At 41.3% G+C, this 20,663-nt stretch overlaps 1 protein-coding gene across 2 annotated transcripts in view; it reads left to right on the plus strand.

The window, feature by feature from the left end:
- Nucleotides 1-20,663, plus strand: part of NOS1AP (nitric oxide synthase 1 (neuronal) adaptor protein) — a 523,739-nt gene that overhangs the window by 476,359 nt on the left and 26,717 nt on the right. For both annotated transcript variants that reach the window (XM_006887361.1, XM_006887362.1), the window contains exon 6: nucleotides 15,361-15,502. In XM_006887361.1, the coding sequence (XP_006887423.1) occupies nucleotides 15,361-15,502 (142 nt within the window). The remainder of the gene's footprint in view (nucleotides 1-15,360; nucleotides 15,503-20,663) is intronic.

Consider the following 20,663-nt stretch of genomic DNA (forward strand, 5'->3'; position numbering starts at 1 on the left):
CCTGCACCATCCCTGCTGTGTTCCTCTCATTGAAGGCTTTCAACTTCTCAAGTAGAAACCCTCCCAATACTTTCCTCCAAACCTGGTTATTATCCCCTGTCCATAGAGCTGCCTTTAGTCACTTATATGTGAGTCTCATCTTTAATCTAGATCTAGGTTTTGTTTTCTTTTACACTGAGCCTTAAACAGAAGCTACATAGTAAAACACTGGAAGAAGATGATACAGTACCTATTCCTCACCCACTGCTCTAGATTATCTCACTTTTAGCTATATATTAAGTAAGACAACAATATCCAATCATTTTTATTTCTTACTATGTGCCTGACTCAGGTCAGAGTCTTTCTGATCACTTGTTATGCATCTGAGAGCTGGACAGTGAATAAGGGTGACAAAAAAAGAATTGACATTTTTGAGCTGTGGTGTTGGAGAAGAGCATTGAACATCCCATCAATGGCCAAGAGAATGAATGGATGTGTCTGAGAGAGGGTGCAGCTGGGGTGCTCTCTGGAGGCAAGAATGCCTCACATACTTTGGGCACGTTGCTAGGAGGTGCTATTCCTTGGAGAGGGACATGATGCTGGGAAGGGCAGAGCATCAGCAAAGGAGAAGACCCTCAACCAGGTGAACTGACACATTGCTACACCGGGCTTTTGTGTGTCTGGAAATGTGAGGATGGCACAGGACAGAACAGGGCTCAGATCTCCCGTCATACTCGACTCAATGGCACCAAAAACCAACAACTAACAACTATGTGCCTGAGACTCATCTAAATTCTTTCTATGGATTGTTTTACTTAATTTCCACAGTAGCCCTATGAGGTGGATACTGTTATGCTCTTCCTTTTATGGGCGAGAACACCAAGACTTGGGACACATAACTTGCCCATCAGTTCATAGTAAGTAAGAGAGGCAGAACTGACCTGGAAAGTGGGATTCTAGACTTCACACTCTTGGTAAATTTTATTTGAGTGAATTTACACATCATACTGTTTTCACTAAGTCGTTCATGGATGTTTTGTTTCATAAAATTAATTAAAATTTATTAACACAATTAATTATCATTAAACCTCACGCCCTCAATCTCTCCACTCTGCCATCTCATTTGGCTCTTCAGTTACATAACGAAGAGCTGTCCTTGTTCTTCCTATTTCTTCTATTGTAATCATTACTTGGTTATAGAGCACCTTAACTCTGATGGCCCACACTGCTTTAACATAGATTTTCTTTCTTTCTTTATAGTATTCTTGTCTGGTCAATATTAATGCGAGGTTCTATTTGAAGAAAGATGGAACCCAGAGAAATCAATTTCCCTTGGTGATCCAGTGAATCGATACCGGATAAATTAAAACCAATTCTTAGCTTCCCAGATCTGGGCTTTTGCAACTTAACACTGTTATAGTTAAATTGTATTCAATGACACAGAGACCCTGTGAAGGAGCTCCATGAGAGGACAATTTGCCAGTCTGTTCCCATGAAGATTTACAGCCTTGGAAATCCTAAAAGCTGATCTTACTCTATTCTGTACGGTTGACATGAGTCGGCACTGATTTGATGGCAGTGAGTTTTGAGGGGTTTTCCAACCACCAAATAAGCTATAGGGCATCTCAGACAGGCTGATTGGTGTATGCAAAGCGACCTGATCTTTAGGGAACAATTTCTGTGCGATTGGAAAAGATTTCTGGATTTGTAGACTAGCACTTCCTCAGAATAACTCTAGAAAGAGGGGGTGGGAGGCCTTTTCCTCACCTGGAGCGTCTGCTGGGACATTACCAGATAACATGGGCATTCCTTGTCTCTTCTCCGGAGGTGAAATAATAGTGCTCCTTTGGAAGGTCTCTTGCTTCTTGTAACACTTTTTTTTTTTTTTGTAACACTTCTTTCATGACACTTTCCGTGGTGTTGCTGTGACCTCTCCTGTGGAGTGGTGTCACTCTCCTGCCATTTCCGCCCAGTCCTAAGGAGGATAAGGCTGTCTGCCCTGATAAAGAGTCACTGTGGTGCTGGGCTCATTAGCACATCAGTGCATGAAGTGTGGGTGATTAACAAGAGCTGCGGGAACCTCTCCATTATCTTCACGGGCAGCTCCTTGAAATGATTCTCCTGCACTTAGTGCTCAATCAGCTGGGGTGAGAAGGAGCCTTTTTCTCCCGGGATGCTGTCAGCCTCAGATTAGAGGCCAGCAGCTGAGCAGTGTTTAGATTTGGCAGTGGATTTTGAATGATAATGGCAGCTAGGTGCTAAGGAATAATTGCTTGTCAGATTAGGCTTAAGAGATAAAGGAGAGGCAGGTCTTACCTGTAGGGAAATAACCTGGGTTTGTTTGGGGTTTTTTGTTGTGGTGGTAGTTTATTTTCACCTTTAATGTTGGAGTCTACTAACTCTCTAAACTCAGCAAACTCAATAAACTCTATAAATTTATAGAAATGATGGTAGTTGTAGAACAAAGTTCTGCACAGAAATGATGTTAGTCATAGAACAGAGTTTAGGTCTTTTGTGCAAAATTTACTCTCAGTAGTATTCTACTTGACGACACTTAACCATTGCTAAGTGAAACTAGTGCTGTTATATCTGGAGGAACACTCTTCTACTTTGTACATAACTCTTTGTCGATCTACTGTATTAAGTAATCTGGGTTGCTGTGATTTGAGCATTGTGCCATTGGGGGTATCAAAAACCAGCATGGCTTCCCAATGTGAACAGTGTTTGGTGGAGCTCTCAGTTGTAAAACAGGTTTGGAAGCAGGAGTGGCATCTACTTCCTAAACCGTATACCTCTGGAAACTAAATGAACTTGGAGAAATGACAACAGTTATGGAAAGGCATTAGGTCTTTTGTTCATAGAGTCGCTATGAGTCATGCTTGCCTTGATGGCAATCAACAACAATGTTGGAGTGGGCTTGGGTTGGAAAGTCAAATATAGAAAGGAATAGCACCCACTAATGCAAGGCCACTCTCTTGATGGATGAGGAAAGCAGTTCCCTGGAGTGTTTTTTAAGTTCTCCAGGGTCACCCAGCCAGTTATACACAGCTCTGAGGTTATAACTTGAGAGCCAGCTGATTTGTCTCCTCTTGTTAAGATTTACAGCCTCAGAAACCCACGGAGGGTCACTGTGACTCTGCAGCAGTCATTATGGATTTTCTGATTTTCTTTTCTCCCTAATACCGCTTCTTAGACTAGCTGAGTGTGGAGGAAAAACCAGCAGCAGTCTATTGAAATTTTAATATGCCCTCTCTCCCATCAGAGTCAGAATTCGTCCTTTGAAGTTAGGCTTTCTGCATGCTGAGCGGTGTTCTAGAGTCCAAGGCATTGCCTCAATCAAAATGTATGATCGAGTCCATTAAATAATCTGTTGGACAAAAACTCAGCCCATGTTCCATTTCAGGACCTTGGGCCTTTGTGTATATAAAAGTCTAAAATAAATATATTTTCATGTTCCAGCATTGCAAACTGTGCAGCCTGCAATCATTTGATAAATATAAGTGAAATCCTTTGCTAAGGTTCAAAACAAAGGCGTATTAAACAAATATGACTGTCAGATCTGTTTTTGCTGAGCTCAAGATAAGGGCATTGCACTTTATCGCTCTGCTAGGTGAGACGAATTAGAAAAGTGGAACTGCCTTCTTGGACTCCAGGGTCCTGGAATCCAGAAGCCCTTGGCAGATAAGCCTCAAGGGCCCAGGCGATTAAGAAAGAAATTTAAAAAAAAAAAAGTATAGCGTAGAGAGCTGTTAAAGTAATAAAGAGTCTACTTACTAGAAGTTCACCTGCTTCCTTTTTCATCATATTGTTCTCATCCTCTCCATATCCACATACACCTTGGATTTTGTGCATAGTTTCCTTGCTTATCAGATTGACTCCTTTAATCTTCTTTGTAACTCATAGAACTTTTCTCAAGAAATGAAATTCAAAACAGTACCCAAGGTCATTTATTAAGAATAAACTAGTGAGCATTCCTCATAGGTATACAACATTTTTAAAATGTCTGAAGTATGTAGGACCCAAAACAAGGTCACCTAGAATGGTAACAGGAAGTAAAATCACAATCAAAGCACAGAAAGCAACTGTTTGATTTCTGCCTTTTCCAAAGCTAATACCACAGCTGTTTGCCTGCTTTGGGGACAGAGGTTCCAAGAGCATACCCTTGCTGAGAAGTTGGTGGTTTTGCCATGACTATAGCTGCAATCCATCAAACACTGACCCCTGCTTGGCATACAGTTGATACCAATGTAACATTCTAGAAAAAGCTATTCACTGCATTTTTACTTTTATGCTGCATTAAAAGGTGCCCTGGGGTGTGAGTTGGGAGCTGTGTCAACATGAACAGGTAGATGGTTTAAAGGAACATTTGTTATGTTGCGAGGATAAGTGGTGGAAAGTTCTATGATCACTTCCATTCAAGCCTTCTATTTCTAAAATTGCCTGTAATCAGCTCTCCCAGGAGCCTCAGTGTTCTCTGCCTGCACCTCAGTGCCCCTCCGAGTTAGACATTCCTCCCCAGCTTTGAAAACATCAAAGCCACTATGTCCAGACTCAGCATGACAACTAAGAGCCCACAAATGCTTTGGGATAGCTAATAGAGAGTGACTTTTGGACAGCAAGATTTGATTCATGTGGACAAACGCTTGCAGGGACCTGTATAAAACCAACGTGTGTTTTTACAGAAATAATTCTGTATAATGAGGTTATTTTTAAAACGCCTAGTAAATTCCAGAGAGGGGCCAGCTCTGGAGTTGGCAGGGGCTGCCTCGCCAACATTCCAGTCTGCTCTGCGCTGAAGCTGGCTGCCCTCACATCCTTAAAACTCTGCTTTTCAAAGGCCTGTTTGTGGTCATGAGATGTAAGCAGCCACTTCAGTGTCACTTCTTAAGATATCTAAAGAACAGGTGTTTATAAAAATCACTGTAAGGAGTTCTTTTTAAACTTTGTCCTGGTCAGAGTGCTCCCTCTTGGGTTCAGACAAGGTTATTAGATGTTAAGCCCAGCGCTGTGGCACTCACATTCCTGGAGTGGCAGGCTGAGCCGGTTTCCTGCCTCGCAGGCCAGAAGGCACTGTCGCCACACAGGGCAGGTCCAGCCAGCAGGAGCTGACCTGGCTGTGCATAGAGCACTAGAGGCAGGAGGGACAGCCCTGAGAGATGAGGACTTGCCATCTTCAAGTAATTGTTCCCTAAACAGAGAGTCCTTGGATGACACAAACTACTAACTGGGGTGGGCGGGTGAGGAATTCTAGGAGAGGTAGAGGGTCAGTGAAAGAAAGACCTTCAACAAGATGCATTGACATAGTGACCACCACACCGGCTTATGCATGACAGATTGTGAGGATGGTGTAGGACAGGGCAGGAGTCAGGTCTGTTTCTCATAGGTTTGCTGTGAGCCGGTCCACTTAATGGCATCCAGCAACAGCTAACGGAAGGATTGGTAGCTGGAGCTCCCTGAGAGGAGAGGTGGCTCTACAGAAAGGCTGGGTGAGCATCTGAAAAGTCACAGCTTTCAAAGTCTTATCTAGGACAGTTTTCCTCTGCAACACACAATCAAGAACTGGATTTTAGTAGAAGGAATTGTTTAGGGGTTGTTATGCTTTAATAAGCTTCTTTTGTAGAATTAAGGGAGTTCTGGTGGCCTAGTGGTAGGAAGCTGCACTGCAGTCCCAAAGGCACGTGGTTCAAATCCATCAGCTGTTCTGTGGGAGGATGGGCGGGCTCCTTTCAGGCAATTCACTGCCTCTGAAAACCTTTTGGAGGGTCAGCTTTGTGTCGGTTCCAAGTCCACGACACACAAAACAACGACATACAGCAAATCAGAGCCTGATGGTGAAGGGACATGTGAACTCACAGGCCCATTTATAAGTAGAATAGGAACCTCCCACTCATGCGTTGGAAGTGTAGCTCTCTGGGTGAGCGTGTAGTCACTCTGTAAAGCAAACAGCAGGATAGCTTGATTATGTATTCAAGAGCAGAGAGCATGTCGTAAAAATCACTGCTGTGTTCTTTTACCATAAATGAAAATACAGACTTCATGTTAAAGAAACATAAAGTAGATAAATTCAAACAAAACAAACAGTACTGAATGTGCACATCTAGAACTCTTATTAAACTATTTCCTCACACATAGAAACCATCAGACTAGCCCAAACCAGAGATCAGACCAAAGGTCCATGCGACTGAAGAGTTTACCACTGATGTGATGGAGAAGGGAGAGTGTGGGTGTAGTCTTTTTGATGTATTTGCATGCATACACAAGATATTTTCTTTATATTTCTGTGTTTCTTTAATTGATAAAGTAGCTCTAATTCTCTCTTGACTACTTTCCACCTGCCCCAGTGCCATGTTATTCCATTCACAATCCAAACCAAGCACAAGGCCTGGGTTGAGGTGTATACAGGCTATTTCTCTCGGCCTCCTCTTTCTATGCAGTTAGTGCAAGAACACAGCCTGTGGTAAGCATAAGGAGGCCACTTGACTATTTTTTAAAAAAACTTCTGCATTCACTGTCTTTTGGTATAATGAATTCCATATTCAGATAAAACATTTAAAGATCATTTATGATATGCCAAGCACTGTTGGTATTCTTCTGTGTAGCAGAATAGAAATTGTAGAGAGGTCTCACATTTGGTTTTAAGTTGGAATTACAGATGTACCATACTGTGAGATAGAAAGGATAGCAAATGAAGAACAACTGTGACATGGAAAGGATGTTATTGTTAGGTACAGTTGATTGGAGTACAACCACAACTGATCTGAACCTTGCCCTATCCTGTGGTGTTCTCACACTTCCTAAAACATGAGAGCCCACTGGGGCAGTCCCCGTGTCAATCCACCTGGTCAAGGGTCTTCCTCTCCTTTGCCAGCCCTCTACCTTTCTGAGTATCATGTCTCTCCAAGGAATAGCCCCTGGTAGCAACATGCTCAAAGTATGTGAAGTGAAACCTCATCATTAGTGCCTCCAAAGAGCACTCTGGCTACACCCTCTCCAAGACATATCTGTTCATTCTTTTGGCCGTCCATGGGATGTTCAGTGCTCTTTTCCAATACCACAGCTTAAAGGCATCAATTCCTCTTCTGCCATTCTGATTCATTGTACAGCTCTCAGATGCATAGCAAATGATCAGAAATATCATAGCCTGGATCAGATGTACCTTAATCTCCAAACTGACATTATTATTCCTCAATAATTTGGAGAAGTCCCTAACTGAAGTTCCCAGTGCAGTGCATCTCCTAATTTCCTGACTGTTGGTACCAAGCATATTAATTGTGGATCCAAGTAAAATGAAGTTGTTGACAGTTTCCATCTTTTCTCCATCTACCACAATGTTACCTATGTGTCCAGTGGTAAGAATCTTTGTTTTCTTGGCATTGAGATGTATTCTTTGATCTTGCTGCAACAAGTGCTTCAAGTCTTCCTCACTTTCAGCAAGCAAGGTTGTATATCTGCATAATGCAGGTTTATTGATGAATCTCTCTGATCCTAATGCCACATTACTCTTCATAGAGTTCACCTTGTCAAATCATTTTCTCAGCATATAGATTGAATAGATAGGGAGCAAGAATACAGTACAAACCTGATGCACTCCCTTCCTAATTATAAACCATGTAATGTTTCCTTGCGCTGTTGACACACAGCCTCCTAATCTAGGTTTCACATGAGCACAATTAAGTGCTCTGGGATTCCCATTCTTCTCAATGTCAGCCACAACTTACTATGATCCACACAGTCAAATGCCTTTTCATAATCAAAAAAGCACAAATAGGCGTTCTTCTGGAATTCTTTACTTTCAGCCTGGAACCATCTGACATCAGCAGTGATTTCCCTGGTGCCACAACCTCTTCTAAATTTTGCTTGAGCTTCTGGCACTTTCCTATCTATGAACTATACTGGCCTCTTTGGAAAGATCTTCAGCATTATTTTGCTTGGACGTGATATTAATGATATTGTTCCATAGTTTCCAGATTCAGTTGGATCACTTTTCTTGGAAATGGAAACAGATATAGAAACGATTGGCCAAATTTCCTGGGTGAGCATATCCAGGGATGCATCTATTAATTTGAACAAGTCAATTGGTATCCCATCAATTCCTGTTTCCTTATTTTTTACCCATGCCTTCAATGCCGCTTCCTCTTTCATTACCATTGGCTCTTGCTAATATGATACTTCCTAAAGTTTTTCAGTGCCAGTAAGTTCTTTTAGGTACAGTGATTCTGCATATTCCCTCCATCTTCTTTTGATGCTTTCTGGGTCTTTCAGTATATGGCCCATGTTATTGCTGTTACATACTGCCAAGGCACCTGTGACTCATAGTAACCCTTATGTACAAAGGCTGTGAACGCTGTCCTATCCTGAGCCAATCTAACTGTCTCTGACACACTTGTCCCTATTACCCCAGTTACTGTGTCAATCCATCTCACTCAGGGTTTTCCTCTCCTGCATTGTCCCGCCATCATTCCAAGGACTGGTCCTGGCAACATGCCCAAAGTATGTGAGACAGTTCTAAATCCTTGCTCCCAGACAGCAACTTGGTTTCACCCTCTATAGGACAGACCTGTTTGTTCTCTTGGCAGCCCATGGTATATTCAATGCTTGTCCCAAAGAAGTTACACCACAACTCAAAGGCATCAATTTTTCTTCAGTCATCCTTATTCATTTTATACAATTACAACCATGGCCTCAATCAGGCACACCTTGCTTATAGCATCTTTCAATATTGTGATTCAAGACTTAAATTGGTTTTTCAGAACTCTCAGCTTGAAAAATATTTAGGGAGTTCTTCCCTTTTCATTCTCCAATTCCAGTTCTCTGTACATTCCCTTTTAATACTTTGTTTTGTCTTCTCTCAAGCTGCCCTTTGATATCTTCTGCTCACCTCTTTTACTTCGTTCAGCATGTTTCCCCTTTGTTTTGGCTTCTCGTTGCTCTAGTGCAATTTTTAGTCTCTTCTGACATCCATTTTCTTTTTTTCTTTCTGTCATTATAATGACCTATTGCTTTCTTCATGGATATCATCCCCACAGTTCATCTGGTCTTTGGTGTTCAGTGCTTCATACCTATTCTTTTCTTAATCTTTTTTAAAATATAGACTTTTAATCTTATACTGGTTTACTTACAAAGTTCGCATACATTGTTTTTCACACAGGATCTTTCACATTTTCTTCATTTTCTTTATCTACTTCTCCTACCACCCATTAAATTGTGCGATTCTATGATAACCCCCCAGCCCATCCTCACCCCTTTGCTCCCACTCTCCCCCCCTTAGATCCGCATACACATTTTACTAGTTATCAATTTCTACAATAATGATCTTATAGAGTATTTGTCCTCATGGGACTGAATTAATTCACTCAGCATAATGCTTTCCAGTCCAAACCTATTTTTCAGATGATTTTAAACCATTCAGTATTACTCCCCTTGCTCTGTTTGTACCACAACTTCTTGGTTTAGGTAAAGATTTTTATATAAACATAATTAAATGTTCTAGCATTCCCCCTCCCCCCAAAAAAGATTCTTTTTGAATTCAGATAGTATAGATTCAAAACCATATTTTGGTCCTCATGGACTTACTTTCATTTTCTTCAGCTTCAATTTGAATTTGTACATCAGTAGTTGATGGTCTGACCCACAGTCCACCCCTGGCCTAGTTTTGATTGCTGATATTGAACTTCTCCAGCAATTTCTTCCACAAAATTTAGACAATCTGGTTTCTATGCAACCCATCAGGAGAGCTCTATGTGTAGTCTCCATTTGTGTCTTTTTAAAAAGTTGTTTGCCATGAAAAAAAAATCATTAAAAAGGCAAAAATTAGATCTTTCTGCTTCCAGTCTTATTTCTATCACCTAGCCCATATTTTCCAACTACTATTCCTTTAACAAGTTCATCCTGGAGAGGGTGAAACCAGGCTGCTCTTTGGAAGTAAGAATTCTGAGGTATTGTCTGACATACTTTGGGCATGTTGCAAGGAGGGACCAGTTCTTGGAGAGGGACATCATGCTTGAGAGGGTGAAGAGACAAGCACTAAAGAGGAAGACCCTCAACGATCAATGAGATGGATTGATTCAGTGACTGAGGTAATAAGGGTAGGTGTTTCAGAGACAATAAGGTTAGCACAGGATAGAGCAAGTTTCAGGGCTGTTGTACATAGGGCTGCTATGAGTTGTAAGCAACTCGACAGCACATAACAACAACAACAATTCCTTTTTCATGTTTCCAACTTTTGCATTCCAGTCACCAGTTATCATTAATGCATCTTGATTTCATGATTGGACAATTTCAGACTGCAAGATTTGATAAAAATTCTCTCAACTTCTTCCTCTTTGGCTCTAGATGTAGGAGAGTGTCTTTTAATAATAGTTGTATTAATGAATCATCTTTGTATGCATCACAGCATTGTATTTCAGAATAGAATACCACTACTATTACTACTGAGGAAGAAGTGTGCTTATTGAACATCTCCAGTGTGCACAGGACAACTCGTCCCAAAGGCTGTGTTTTCTACCCCTATGTGGGAGTCAAAAGCCATAAAGTCATAAAGGCAAGAATCAACTTCTGGTCCTGACAAATCTCAAATGATGTAGGGTGAACATAAATATTAAGCCTTAAAATGAATCTACTTCCTTGTGATCTTTTTGGGCTGGTAAATATTTGGCTGAATCTGGTAAGTATGTGCCAGGCTTTTATTCTTTATAAAGGGGATATAGTAGAAAATTACATCAAAGTCTAGATTTTTCAAAGACTGGGTATATGCACCACATATCTATCATCATCTTGTGATATATTGTTGTTTTTGTTGTTATTACAAGCTGTCAAGTCAACTATGACCTTGTGAACAGTAGTACTGGACCCTGACCTATCCTGAGCCAACCTCAACTCTCTCTGACACACTTTCCATTGGGAAAATCTGCTGTCAAGGATCTCATTTAGTGCTAAATAGCAATGATGTCAGTCTAGAGACTAAGGTGTGCCTGATCCAGGCCATGGTCTTCTCAATTGCTTGTTATGCATCTGGGAGATGGACAGCGACTCAGGATGACAAGAAAAACTGACCCTTTGAGTTGTGGTGCTAGAGAAGAGTACTGAATATACCGTGAACTAATAAGAGAACAAAAATGTCCTCAAGAGAATGAAACCAGGTTGCTCCATGGAGGCAAGGATTTTGAAGCTCTATCTCACATACTTGGGGCCAATCCTTGGGGAAGAATATCATGCTTGAAAGGGTGAGATTCAGTGCAGAAGAGAAAGATCCCAGATGAGATGGATTGACACAGTGACTGTAGCAGTTGGCTCCTGTATATCAGAAATAATGGAGATAGCACAGGATAGGGCAGGATTTGGATCAGTTGTTCATAGAGTCTTATGAGTTATAGTTGACTTGATGGCACCTACCAGTATCTGTCCTCTTCTGTAAATCCACGTGCTTCCTTCCAATGGTAAATTTTAAAAATTCTGTCTTTACTGTTCTCTAACCCCACAAATCCAGAGGCACTTGTTTGGGAACATTTAAAGCATTAATATAATTTTATAAGCTGGTTAAGGGAGTTGTTTGTAATTTACAAAAAATGATAGATTCTGTAACACGTTCTCATTAGAGGAGCCTAAGATTTTATAGCAACAGACATGGTAGTGAATTTTGGAGTTTAATATATAGCTTTGTATTTTGAAGAGAGAAAACTGGGTCTGTATTCTGGGGATAACATAGTTGAGGAAAAAATAACTCAGTCTTTGAGGATATTTATTCTACATAATACATATGATTTTATTTGTATTAAAAAGCAACATAATGGAATGAAATGTTTATTTCTACATATCATTGAGACTAACCATATTTTATTTCTAGAGTTCAAAACACATTTTTTTTTTCTGCTCCTTGTACAGATGCCTAAGAAAGCAAAATTCTAAATAGGCAGGACAGCAGGAATGGGAGGGTGACATTCTGTATAATGGACACTGTCAAGGGTTGGTAATATTAAGGGTTTTGCTGCCAAAATTAACAATATACTGTCAGCACATCTTTTTTCATAAAAAGAATAAGCTACAAAGATATCTGAAGAGACCCATGAAAATAATGCTTTTGGGGAGCTCTTTGCCTTCTTATTTATGGGGTTTTCTGCTAAAAAGGCCTGACTGAGATTGAATCTTCATGGCTCCCCTTCCTAACCTAGTCAACAGCTTGTCACCAAAAGACATGGGAAACTGACACGAGGACCAGTTTTGATAGAACTGTGACTTATAAGAGGAGCCCTGGTCGTGCAATGATTATAGTGCTCCTCTCCTAACCTGAAGGTGGGTGGTTCATTTCCACCATTACTCAGCAGAAGGAGGTAGCAATCTGCTTCCATAAAAAATCACAGCCTTGGAAATCCTATGGGGCAGTTCTACTCTGGCATGTAGGGTCACTCTGTAGTGGAATTGACAGAACTGACTCATTGATAGTGGGGTGGGGTTGGTACCTCATAAATCACATCTCAGTGTATATTCTGAGAAGCCTCTTGCCTAATTAGGACTGGTGTCCATTGTGCCTCAACTTCCTGTACAGACAAAGCCATTTTTCTCTCAGATGCTACAAGCTAATGGTGTGCATTAGGAACAGGAAGAAGTTAAGGTTGTACCTGGAGGACAGGAAGGAAGGTTCTAGTTTCCCACCCACCTCTGTGTGATGGGTGACCCCAAGTAAGTTACCCAATCCTCCCTACTTCATTTGCCTGGATGTTCTCACCACTTAGAAATGTCAGCATGTTCAAGATGAGAGATAGTTAAGTCAAAAACATCTCTGGAGTTAGCATAATGGGTTAAGAGAGCTTCAAGCTGTAAGAAATCGCTTTTGGGAGGTATTTGGAGTTAAGGAGTTAATAGGAGTTAAAAGTAGGGAGGTCTGAAATAGGCCTGTGGATGAGGATTGTCTAAGATACCTCTTGGGAGTAACATAGCTGCTCTTAAATGAAATAAAAGGCAGGAAAATAGAAGTGACAAGTAACAAGAGAAACAATTGTAGAAGTTCTATCTAGCAGAGAATACATTAGAGCAGTAGTTCCATTATGAGGTTCTGAAGCCTGTTGAGGTGGGATTTATGAGGATAATAATGGGGAAATATGAGCTACATTCAATATTATACAAAGAATAGGTGAATCATCCATCTGTTCTCAACAAGACCTTATGGGCTTAATAAAACACTGGATTCTTTTTACCTTTGTCTGTAATTGTATTAGTTCAGTATTGTAAAATCCGCTATCTTGTGCTGATGAGAAGCTCTGCGTGGCTACTGATGTTACTGTGGGGATTTTGAATGTAATGGGTGGACTTACGGTGTCACTTAGGGGTCACAGCTGACTTGAAGTCGGATCATCCCAAATGTCATTAATTTTAGACTCAGGTACAGGGTGGCAGCACCAGCTGAGGCCCGTGGAGGGATTTTTAGGAGCCCCGGGATAGAAGAAGCAACATCCTAGACTTTCTCAGCCTCTCCTCCGACACATCCCTGGATTTTACATCGAATCCATTTTCCATCCCTGAAAAATGAAAGCTAGATGAGCATCAAGTTATAGTTTGTTGAGACCATGCTCTGAAAAAAAATCCATGCTCTGAAAAAAAATCCTTACTATTTACTTATGCTGATTTAGAATCTATACGGGAACAGAGCTTCTCGGTCATCTCTCCTCCTCTGCTAATCACAGACCTCTGCTGAGGTCCCAGGCTAGGTCAGTCTTGCTGGACCTACGCACTTAATCCACTTAAAAAGCTTTCTGTTTTCTCTAGTCTTTTCCAGATTCCAAATTGTATTTCAGAAACATACACTGCTTTATAATAGGAGATATAAGATGTTAAACTGTCACATGTGTGGAAGCATTTAAATTGGCTCCCAATTGGCAGCATCAGTATGGAAGAGATTGAGATAGTTAACAGTTTTGGCTTACTTGGCTCCACAGTCAACACTCTTAGAAACAGCAGCCAGGAAATCAAGAGATGAATTGCATTGGGAAAGTCAGCTGTGAGGGACCTCTCAAGAGTACTGAAGAGCAACAATGTCAGGCTGAAGACTAAGGTGCGCCTGATCCAGGCTATAATCTTTGCAATTATGTGCTATGCATCAGAGAGTTGGACAGTGAATAGGGATGATAGAAAGAGAAGTGATGCCTTTGAGCTGTGATGTTAGAGAAGAGTTTTGAATATACCATGGACTGCTAGGAGAACAAACAGGCTTGTCCTGGGGAGGGTGAAGCCGGAATGCTCCTTGGAGTCAAGGATTCTAAAGCTTCGTCTGACATACTTTGGGTATGTTGCAAGGAGGGACTGGTCCTTGGAGAGGGACATCATGCTTGGCAGAGTGGAGGAGCGGCAAAGGAGAGGAAGACCCTCGATGAGATGGAATGATTCTGTGAGTGAAGTGATGGAAATGATTGTGTTTGAGATGGCGAGGTTGGCACAGGATAGAACGGTGTTTAGGGCTCTTGTGCATAGGGCCGCTATGAGTCGTAAGCAACTCAATGGCACTTAATAACAACAACAACCACCTAGGGAAGACTTTCCCTTGGTCCACCTTTGTATTCTACCAAATCTGACCCAGCTACTAACTAAAAGGTTGCAGGTTCTGGCCCGTTCACAGGCACCTCAGAAGAAAGACTTGTGATCTCCTTGAGGGAAATCAGTCACTGGAAACCTGGCAGGACAGCTGATGCACACTGGGTCACTAGGGTTTAGAATTGGCATGGTGACAACTGTAGAGAACCAAGCTCTCCTTTGGGGCTGTAAATTGGTTAAAGAGCAAAAGAAGGAGTAGCTGCAGAGCAGCCCTAAGTGAACTCAGCCATTAGACTGAGTCTGGGAAAGGCACTCCCTGGATCTGGTTGGCTGCCAGTGGTGTTCCCGGAGACCTGGACACCAGGCTTCCACTGGCTATGCTTCTAAGGCCAGGCTTTCAAGCCCATGTCACCAAAGCTCCAGATAAATCCAAACTTAGATACAGGAAAAAAATTTCTAGACAAATAACTGAGTTCCTTTTCATTTGACAAGCCAGAGGAACATTTTATAATGGTTGGCAAAGAATTTTGAAGCATACCCACTATTTTTGTTGCATTTGAATGGAGGAATTGAGCCCAAGTCTCAATTGGTATGTTTGCGTTCTGTCCTTTCAGTTAACTGATTGTCTCAGAAATGTGGTGAGAGTTTCTATTTTCCAGAGTATTTCAGAAAGGGAAAGTGGCATCATACTTTTTGTGAATGTGGCACACAAGAACGGTTTTAGGTCTTGCTATATCTTGCCTTTGTTGACGTTTTTGCTTTCTGTCTAACGTGCCCCTTGCACATCCCCGCCACCTTGATTATTCGGTCTCTGCAGAGTCTACATGGTCCTCATCCCGTCTCTTTCTTTCTCCTTCCCAGAGCCAAGCTATGAGAATCGTGCGCACCGTGGGGCAGGCCTTTGAGGTGTGCCATAAGCTGAGCCTGCAGCACACACAGCAGAATGCAGATGGACAGGAAGACGGGGAGAGCGAGAGGAACAGCAACAGCTCAGGGGACCCAGGTAGGTGCCATCGCTGCTGTGGATGGAGAGGCAGGGAGACAATGCCAGGTGTGGACATCAGATCACACCTGCTGGGCTCAGCCGTTAATTCATTTGTTGCTGTTGTGTACCGTGGAGTTGGAATCAACTCAGAGCTGGCCCCCTGGCAGGTTTTTAGAAGCAATTAATCACACGGGAAGAGACTGCCCCTTGTCCCATGGAGCAGCTGGTGGCCTCGAAGGATCTCTAATCTTTTCCAGATTCCAAATTTTCTGTAAGGAACCTTTTATAATAGAAAATATAACATGTTTAACCTGTCAAATAAGAAACCCTTTATTTGGATATCAGGGAACACCTTTTAATGGTATAATTCTTTATCCTAATGAGACCCTAAAGAAAATGTCACTATAAAAGTAACTCCCCCTAAGACTGAGAAAAAACTGGATAAATTATGCATACTGCATTGAAACAGATGAGGGAAAGAACAGATATATTATTAAGTATTATGGTTAGCACAGGAATCCAGAATTAAGGTTGCATAGAGAAGTGTACTTGGGTTGGGGGCTAGGGGGAAGGGATGGGGGAACTGTATACCAATGAAGGAATTTTTTTCTTTCTTTTCTTTTTGGAGAGGGGAGTGAACTGGTGGGGAGGGGTGGGCAGGGAGAAAAGTGCAGCAATGAATGGAAATCCAAAATCTCTGTAAATGTTTATTAAAATTAATTTAAAAAGAAATTTGAAAAAAGTAATCCCCCCATTAGAAATTTTTTAAAAATCCGTTTAGTGCTACTTAAGTAATTTGGGGGGAGCCTTAAAGAAATAGTAGATTAATCATTGGACTGCGAACTAGAATAGTTTTGGTTGAATACACTAGCTGATTTGTAAGAGTGATTTCATGTCCTGGCTTATTGCTTCTAAAGAGATTCGCATCCTTGGAACTCTGTAGCGCAGATCCCCTCTGTCCTGTAGAGTCACCACAAGTTGAAATTGACCCAGTGGCTATAGATTTTAAATAGCATTTGGGGGTGTGTGTATGTGTGTGTGTGTCTAATGTCTTTAGACCTTCAGTGTGAACAGTATCCTAATATTTCCATTTTCAATCTCATTTAAACTCAGGGAAGAAGCTGGGATGTTTTTTATCACCCCTGTGATTTGACATTAAATATTTAAAAAAAATGCATGCACATTAGAAAAGAGGAGGTGAAAATAAATATTGTTTGTATTATTTTTCAGAAAACCGAACACTGTTAACAGAAAACTCTTAGAAGTAGTAAAAAAAAAGTCTATGTCCAGTATTACACAAAAGAATTTATGACTCTTACATATTCTAATCATAACCAGTTAGAAGTCAGAGTAGAAGAAAAAATTTACTTACTACAACAATTTTAAAAAAATAACTACTTATGAAAGATTATAGTAAAAATGTTTATGTTCTATATTTAAAAGCCAACAAAGGAAAAGGCTGTAATAATCATGGTTGAGAGTCTAAGCATCAATAAATTTGATTTAACAATGTCAGTTCACATAAGCAGTCACTGGCTGTGTGATCTTGGGCAAATTTCTGATAATTGTGCCTGTTTCTTCTTCTGGAAAAAATAGAAATAATGGTAATACCTACCTCCTAGAATTGTTAAGATGCTTGCAGGAAACATTTTTCACCATGGTCTTGTAAATTGTACCAAATCAGTTAGCTCTTTGTGAATTGATAACAAGCCACCAGTAAGGTATTTGGTTAAGTTAAAGAAAAATTCAAGGTGCAAAACTGTGGGACTGGATTGTGGGGAAAGGAACTGAGTGGGTGGAGTTAGAAAAAAGAGAAAGATTACTTTTCACTCTGCACTTACCCCTCTTGTGCTTTAGGTAAATATTAATCATAAACACAGAAAACATGAAAAATTGTTTTATGCTAGCATCCAGTTTCTATAAGTCCGAAGAGAAGCACCTTACTTCTCTCTTGGCCCTATTACTAAAGGAAGCATTTTCATGATTCTCAGTCATAGAAATTTAGCACATAGATATAGCTTTGCATTTTATCGTATATCCCTATTCAGTAATCATTTGTAGCAAGTCATAATACTAAATAGAAACTTTTAAGATTTTCTGATGTGGGACTTGGATAGAAAACAATTAGTTGACTTGAGAAAATACAATACACATCTCTGCAAGTCATATATTGTGTGATGCCATCTAGTCAGTTCACACTCCTAGCAACCCTTTGTGGTAGACAGGATAGGGCTCTTTGTTGTAATCTCTATAGAAGCTGATCTGAACTGCAAGCCTTTTGGTTAACAGCTGGATCTTTAACTGTACTGGGGCTCCTTAGTAAAGCTTAATGGTGACAATTCCTTGTGAAGCTCAAATCAGAGCAATACCAGACCATATCCAGTAGCTTTTCTCAAAAAACACAAGTCAATCTGCTTGCTTCTGAATTGGCCATCAGAGCTGGTAGCTGGAGAAGATTGACATCTTTGCAGTAGATGTCTTCGGTGATTCCTCCCTTGTTAATGGAGAGCTGTCATCTTTTTCTCAAACACTCCTAGCCTCATTAATCACACTGGTCTCCTGTATACAAACTTACAAAGAAAATCTACCCTAAAAGTAAAATAGGTCAGTCATCTCTGGTACAGCCACGTATTCCTGAAGTGGAAGGTGTTAGACACAAGAAGAGAGGCCAGAGGTTGAGGTTTGAACATCATTATCAGTAAGGAACTGCTATCTCAGGAGCCTGAGCACATCATCAGGCATCTAATCAGAAGCACTTGTTCAGCCAGAGAGGTCAGGACTGTGTGATTTGGTGGTTTGGAGAAAACAGCTTCTAGGATAGCCTTTCATGCACACAGAGATGAAGGGTCGATCTTTCTTACTTCCTGCAGTGAGAACTCTTCTCCTTTCGTTTCTCAACCTCTGCAGCGGTCTGCTGAATGGGGTGAGTTGATGTGATTTCCTGCAATACTGTGGGAAATTCCCTCAGGAGTAGGGGAGAGGGGATCAGTGTGGCTTCCGTAAGGGTCATTCCCCCTATCCATTCTTTTTTGTCTCATCTTTCCCCACCCAGAATCCTCTCCTTTCAGCCTGCCCCTTCCCCAACCCCATCTGGTACCTTCCAGCATTTGTCAATGCTGTTTCCTCTGCCAGGGGTTCCCACATCACCTCTATGCAAATGTTCCACACATCCTTCAGTCCCTCCTTTATGTCTTCTGGGAAGCTATCCTTTCAGCTCCCATCCTCTTCTCTTCCATGGCCAGAAAATTGAAGCATCTTCTTTCTCTTCACCTATGGCTCAGGCTGTTAAGATTAACATTTAGTCAACTGTGTGCCAGCCACATAGAATTGTCTTTGTCTTTAGTAGAGTGGAAGCACACAACCAATCCCTGCTGGTTAAACTGAGCAGTAATTGTGGCCAAGAAATGATGTCACTGTGGTCACTGTCAACAAACACGTATTAAAGACTTACCCTATACCAGAATGAGCGTGGGGAAGTGAGTAGAGATTTCAGCAGTGTGGCAGTTAATCTCACTGGTGAGGAAAGATGATCAACATACTCAACTCAGTTCTGTCAATTCGGAACCGACGTGTAACTGGCCCTCTAGCAGGTTTTCAGAGGCTGTAAATCACATGGGAGGAGATCACTCATCTTTCTCCCAAGGAGCAAATTACGGCCTTGAACCAATTGCCTTTCAGTTGGCAGTGCAACTCCTTACTACTAGGTCAACAGAGTTCCTTCTAACTGAACAATTGAGGTAATAAAGAATACACTGTGGTAAGAACCAGAAAGCTGAGCAGAGTATCTCTGCAAAGGCAACTGACAGTGAAAGCAACCCTGGCTTCAGACAGATACTAAATATTAAGCTCTTTTAACTGGACTATATGATCCACATGGAAGTCAGGGGCTCACAAGGCCTTTCTCTTTTTTATTTGCTTTTTTGGTGATAGTTTTTTTAAAATGTCAAACTATTTCTTCAAGGAGGGTCAAGCATGGGTTAGATGTGATCTGTTCAAACCATTTTTAAAGAACAAAAGAACGAGCAGGAGTTCTCATTTCCTTGAAAAAAAGATATGGCCTATGCTGTTGCTCTTATTTGGTGCCATCAAGTTGGATCCAATTAATAGTGACCTTTATGTTGTTGTTGATGATTGCTGTTGAGTCAAGCACGATTCATAGTGACCCTATGAACAAAAGACCTGAACCCAGCTCTATAACTATCATCATTTTTCTAAGTTCATAGTTTCCAGAGGCATGTTTTTTTAAGAAGTGGATGCCACTCCTGCTTCCAAACCTGTCTTAATCTGGGAGCTCCACCAAACCCTGTCCACCATGGGTAACTATTATGACATTTGACACATCAGTGCCCAGGGTTCAGCATCACAGCAACCCGAGGTTATCTCAGTACAGCAAACTGACAGACCAGTGTTGTACCACTTAGAATGTACCTCCAAAATATAATAACTCTACTGACTTTCATATGTTGTTGTTGTTGTTATTATTGTTATGTGCCTCAAATCGCCTGCAACTTATAGCTACCCTATGTACAACAGCCCTAAACTCTGTCCTATCCTGTGCCAATCTCACCATCTCCGACACACCTATCCCCATTACCCCAGTCACCTCATTAAGGGTCTTCCTCTCCTGTGCTGTCCCTCCACCCTCCCAAGCAAGACATCCCTCTCCAAGGACTGGTCCCTCCTTGCAACATGCCCAAAGTATGTCAGACGAAGCTTCAGAATCCTTGCCTCCAAGGAGCAGCCCAGCTTCACCCTCTTCAGGACAAACCTGTTTGTTTTCTTAGCAGTCCATGATATGTTCAATACTCTTCTCCAACACCACAGCTCAAAGGCATCAATTCTCCTACTAATATACCTACTAATTCTCCTACTAATAATATCCCTACTAATTGTCCAGCTTTCTGATGCATAGCAAGTGATTGCAAAGACCATGGCATGTGTCAGGGGGACCTTAGTCTCCAGACTGACATCATTGCACTTCAATCTTTTAGAGAGGTCTCTAACCGCAGACTTTCCCATCAAAATGTGTCTTTTAATTTCCTGGCTGCTGGTGTCAAGAGTGTTGATTGTGCAAAATCAATCTTTATAATAGTCTATGTGTTTCTTACTGCCAAAGGGGCCCTTTAGAGTAGTGAGAGAAGATCTTCACCCTGAAACCCACAGCGTCCCTTTTCAGCAG

Source organism: Elephantulus edwardii, unplaced genomic scaffold (genome assembly GCF_000299155.1).
Source record: "Elephantulus edwardii isolate Elephantulus edwardi_28Jun2011 unplaced genomic scaffold, EleEdw1.0 scaffold00057, whole genome shotgun sequence".
NCBI lineage: Eukaryota > Metazoa > Chordata > Mammalia > Macroscelidea > Macroscelididae > Elephantulus > Elephantulus edwardii.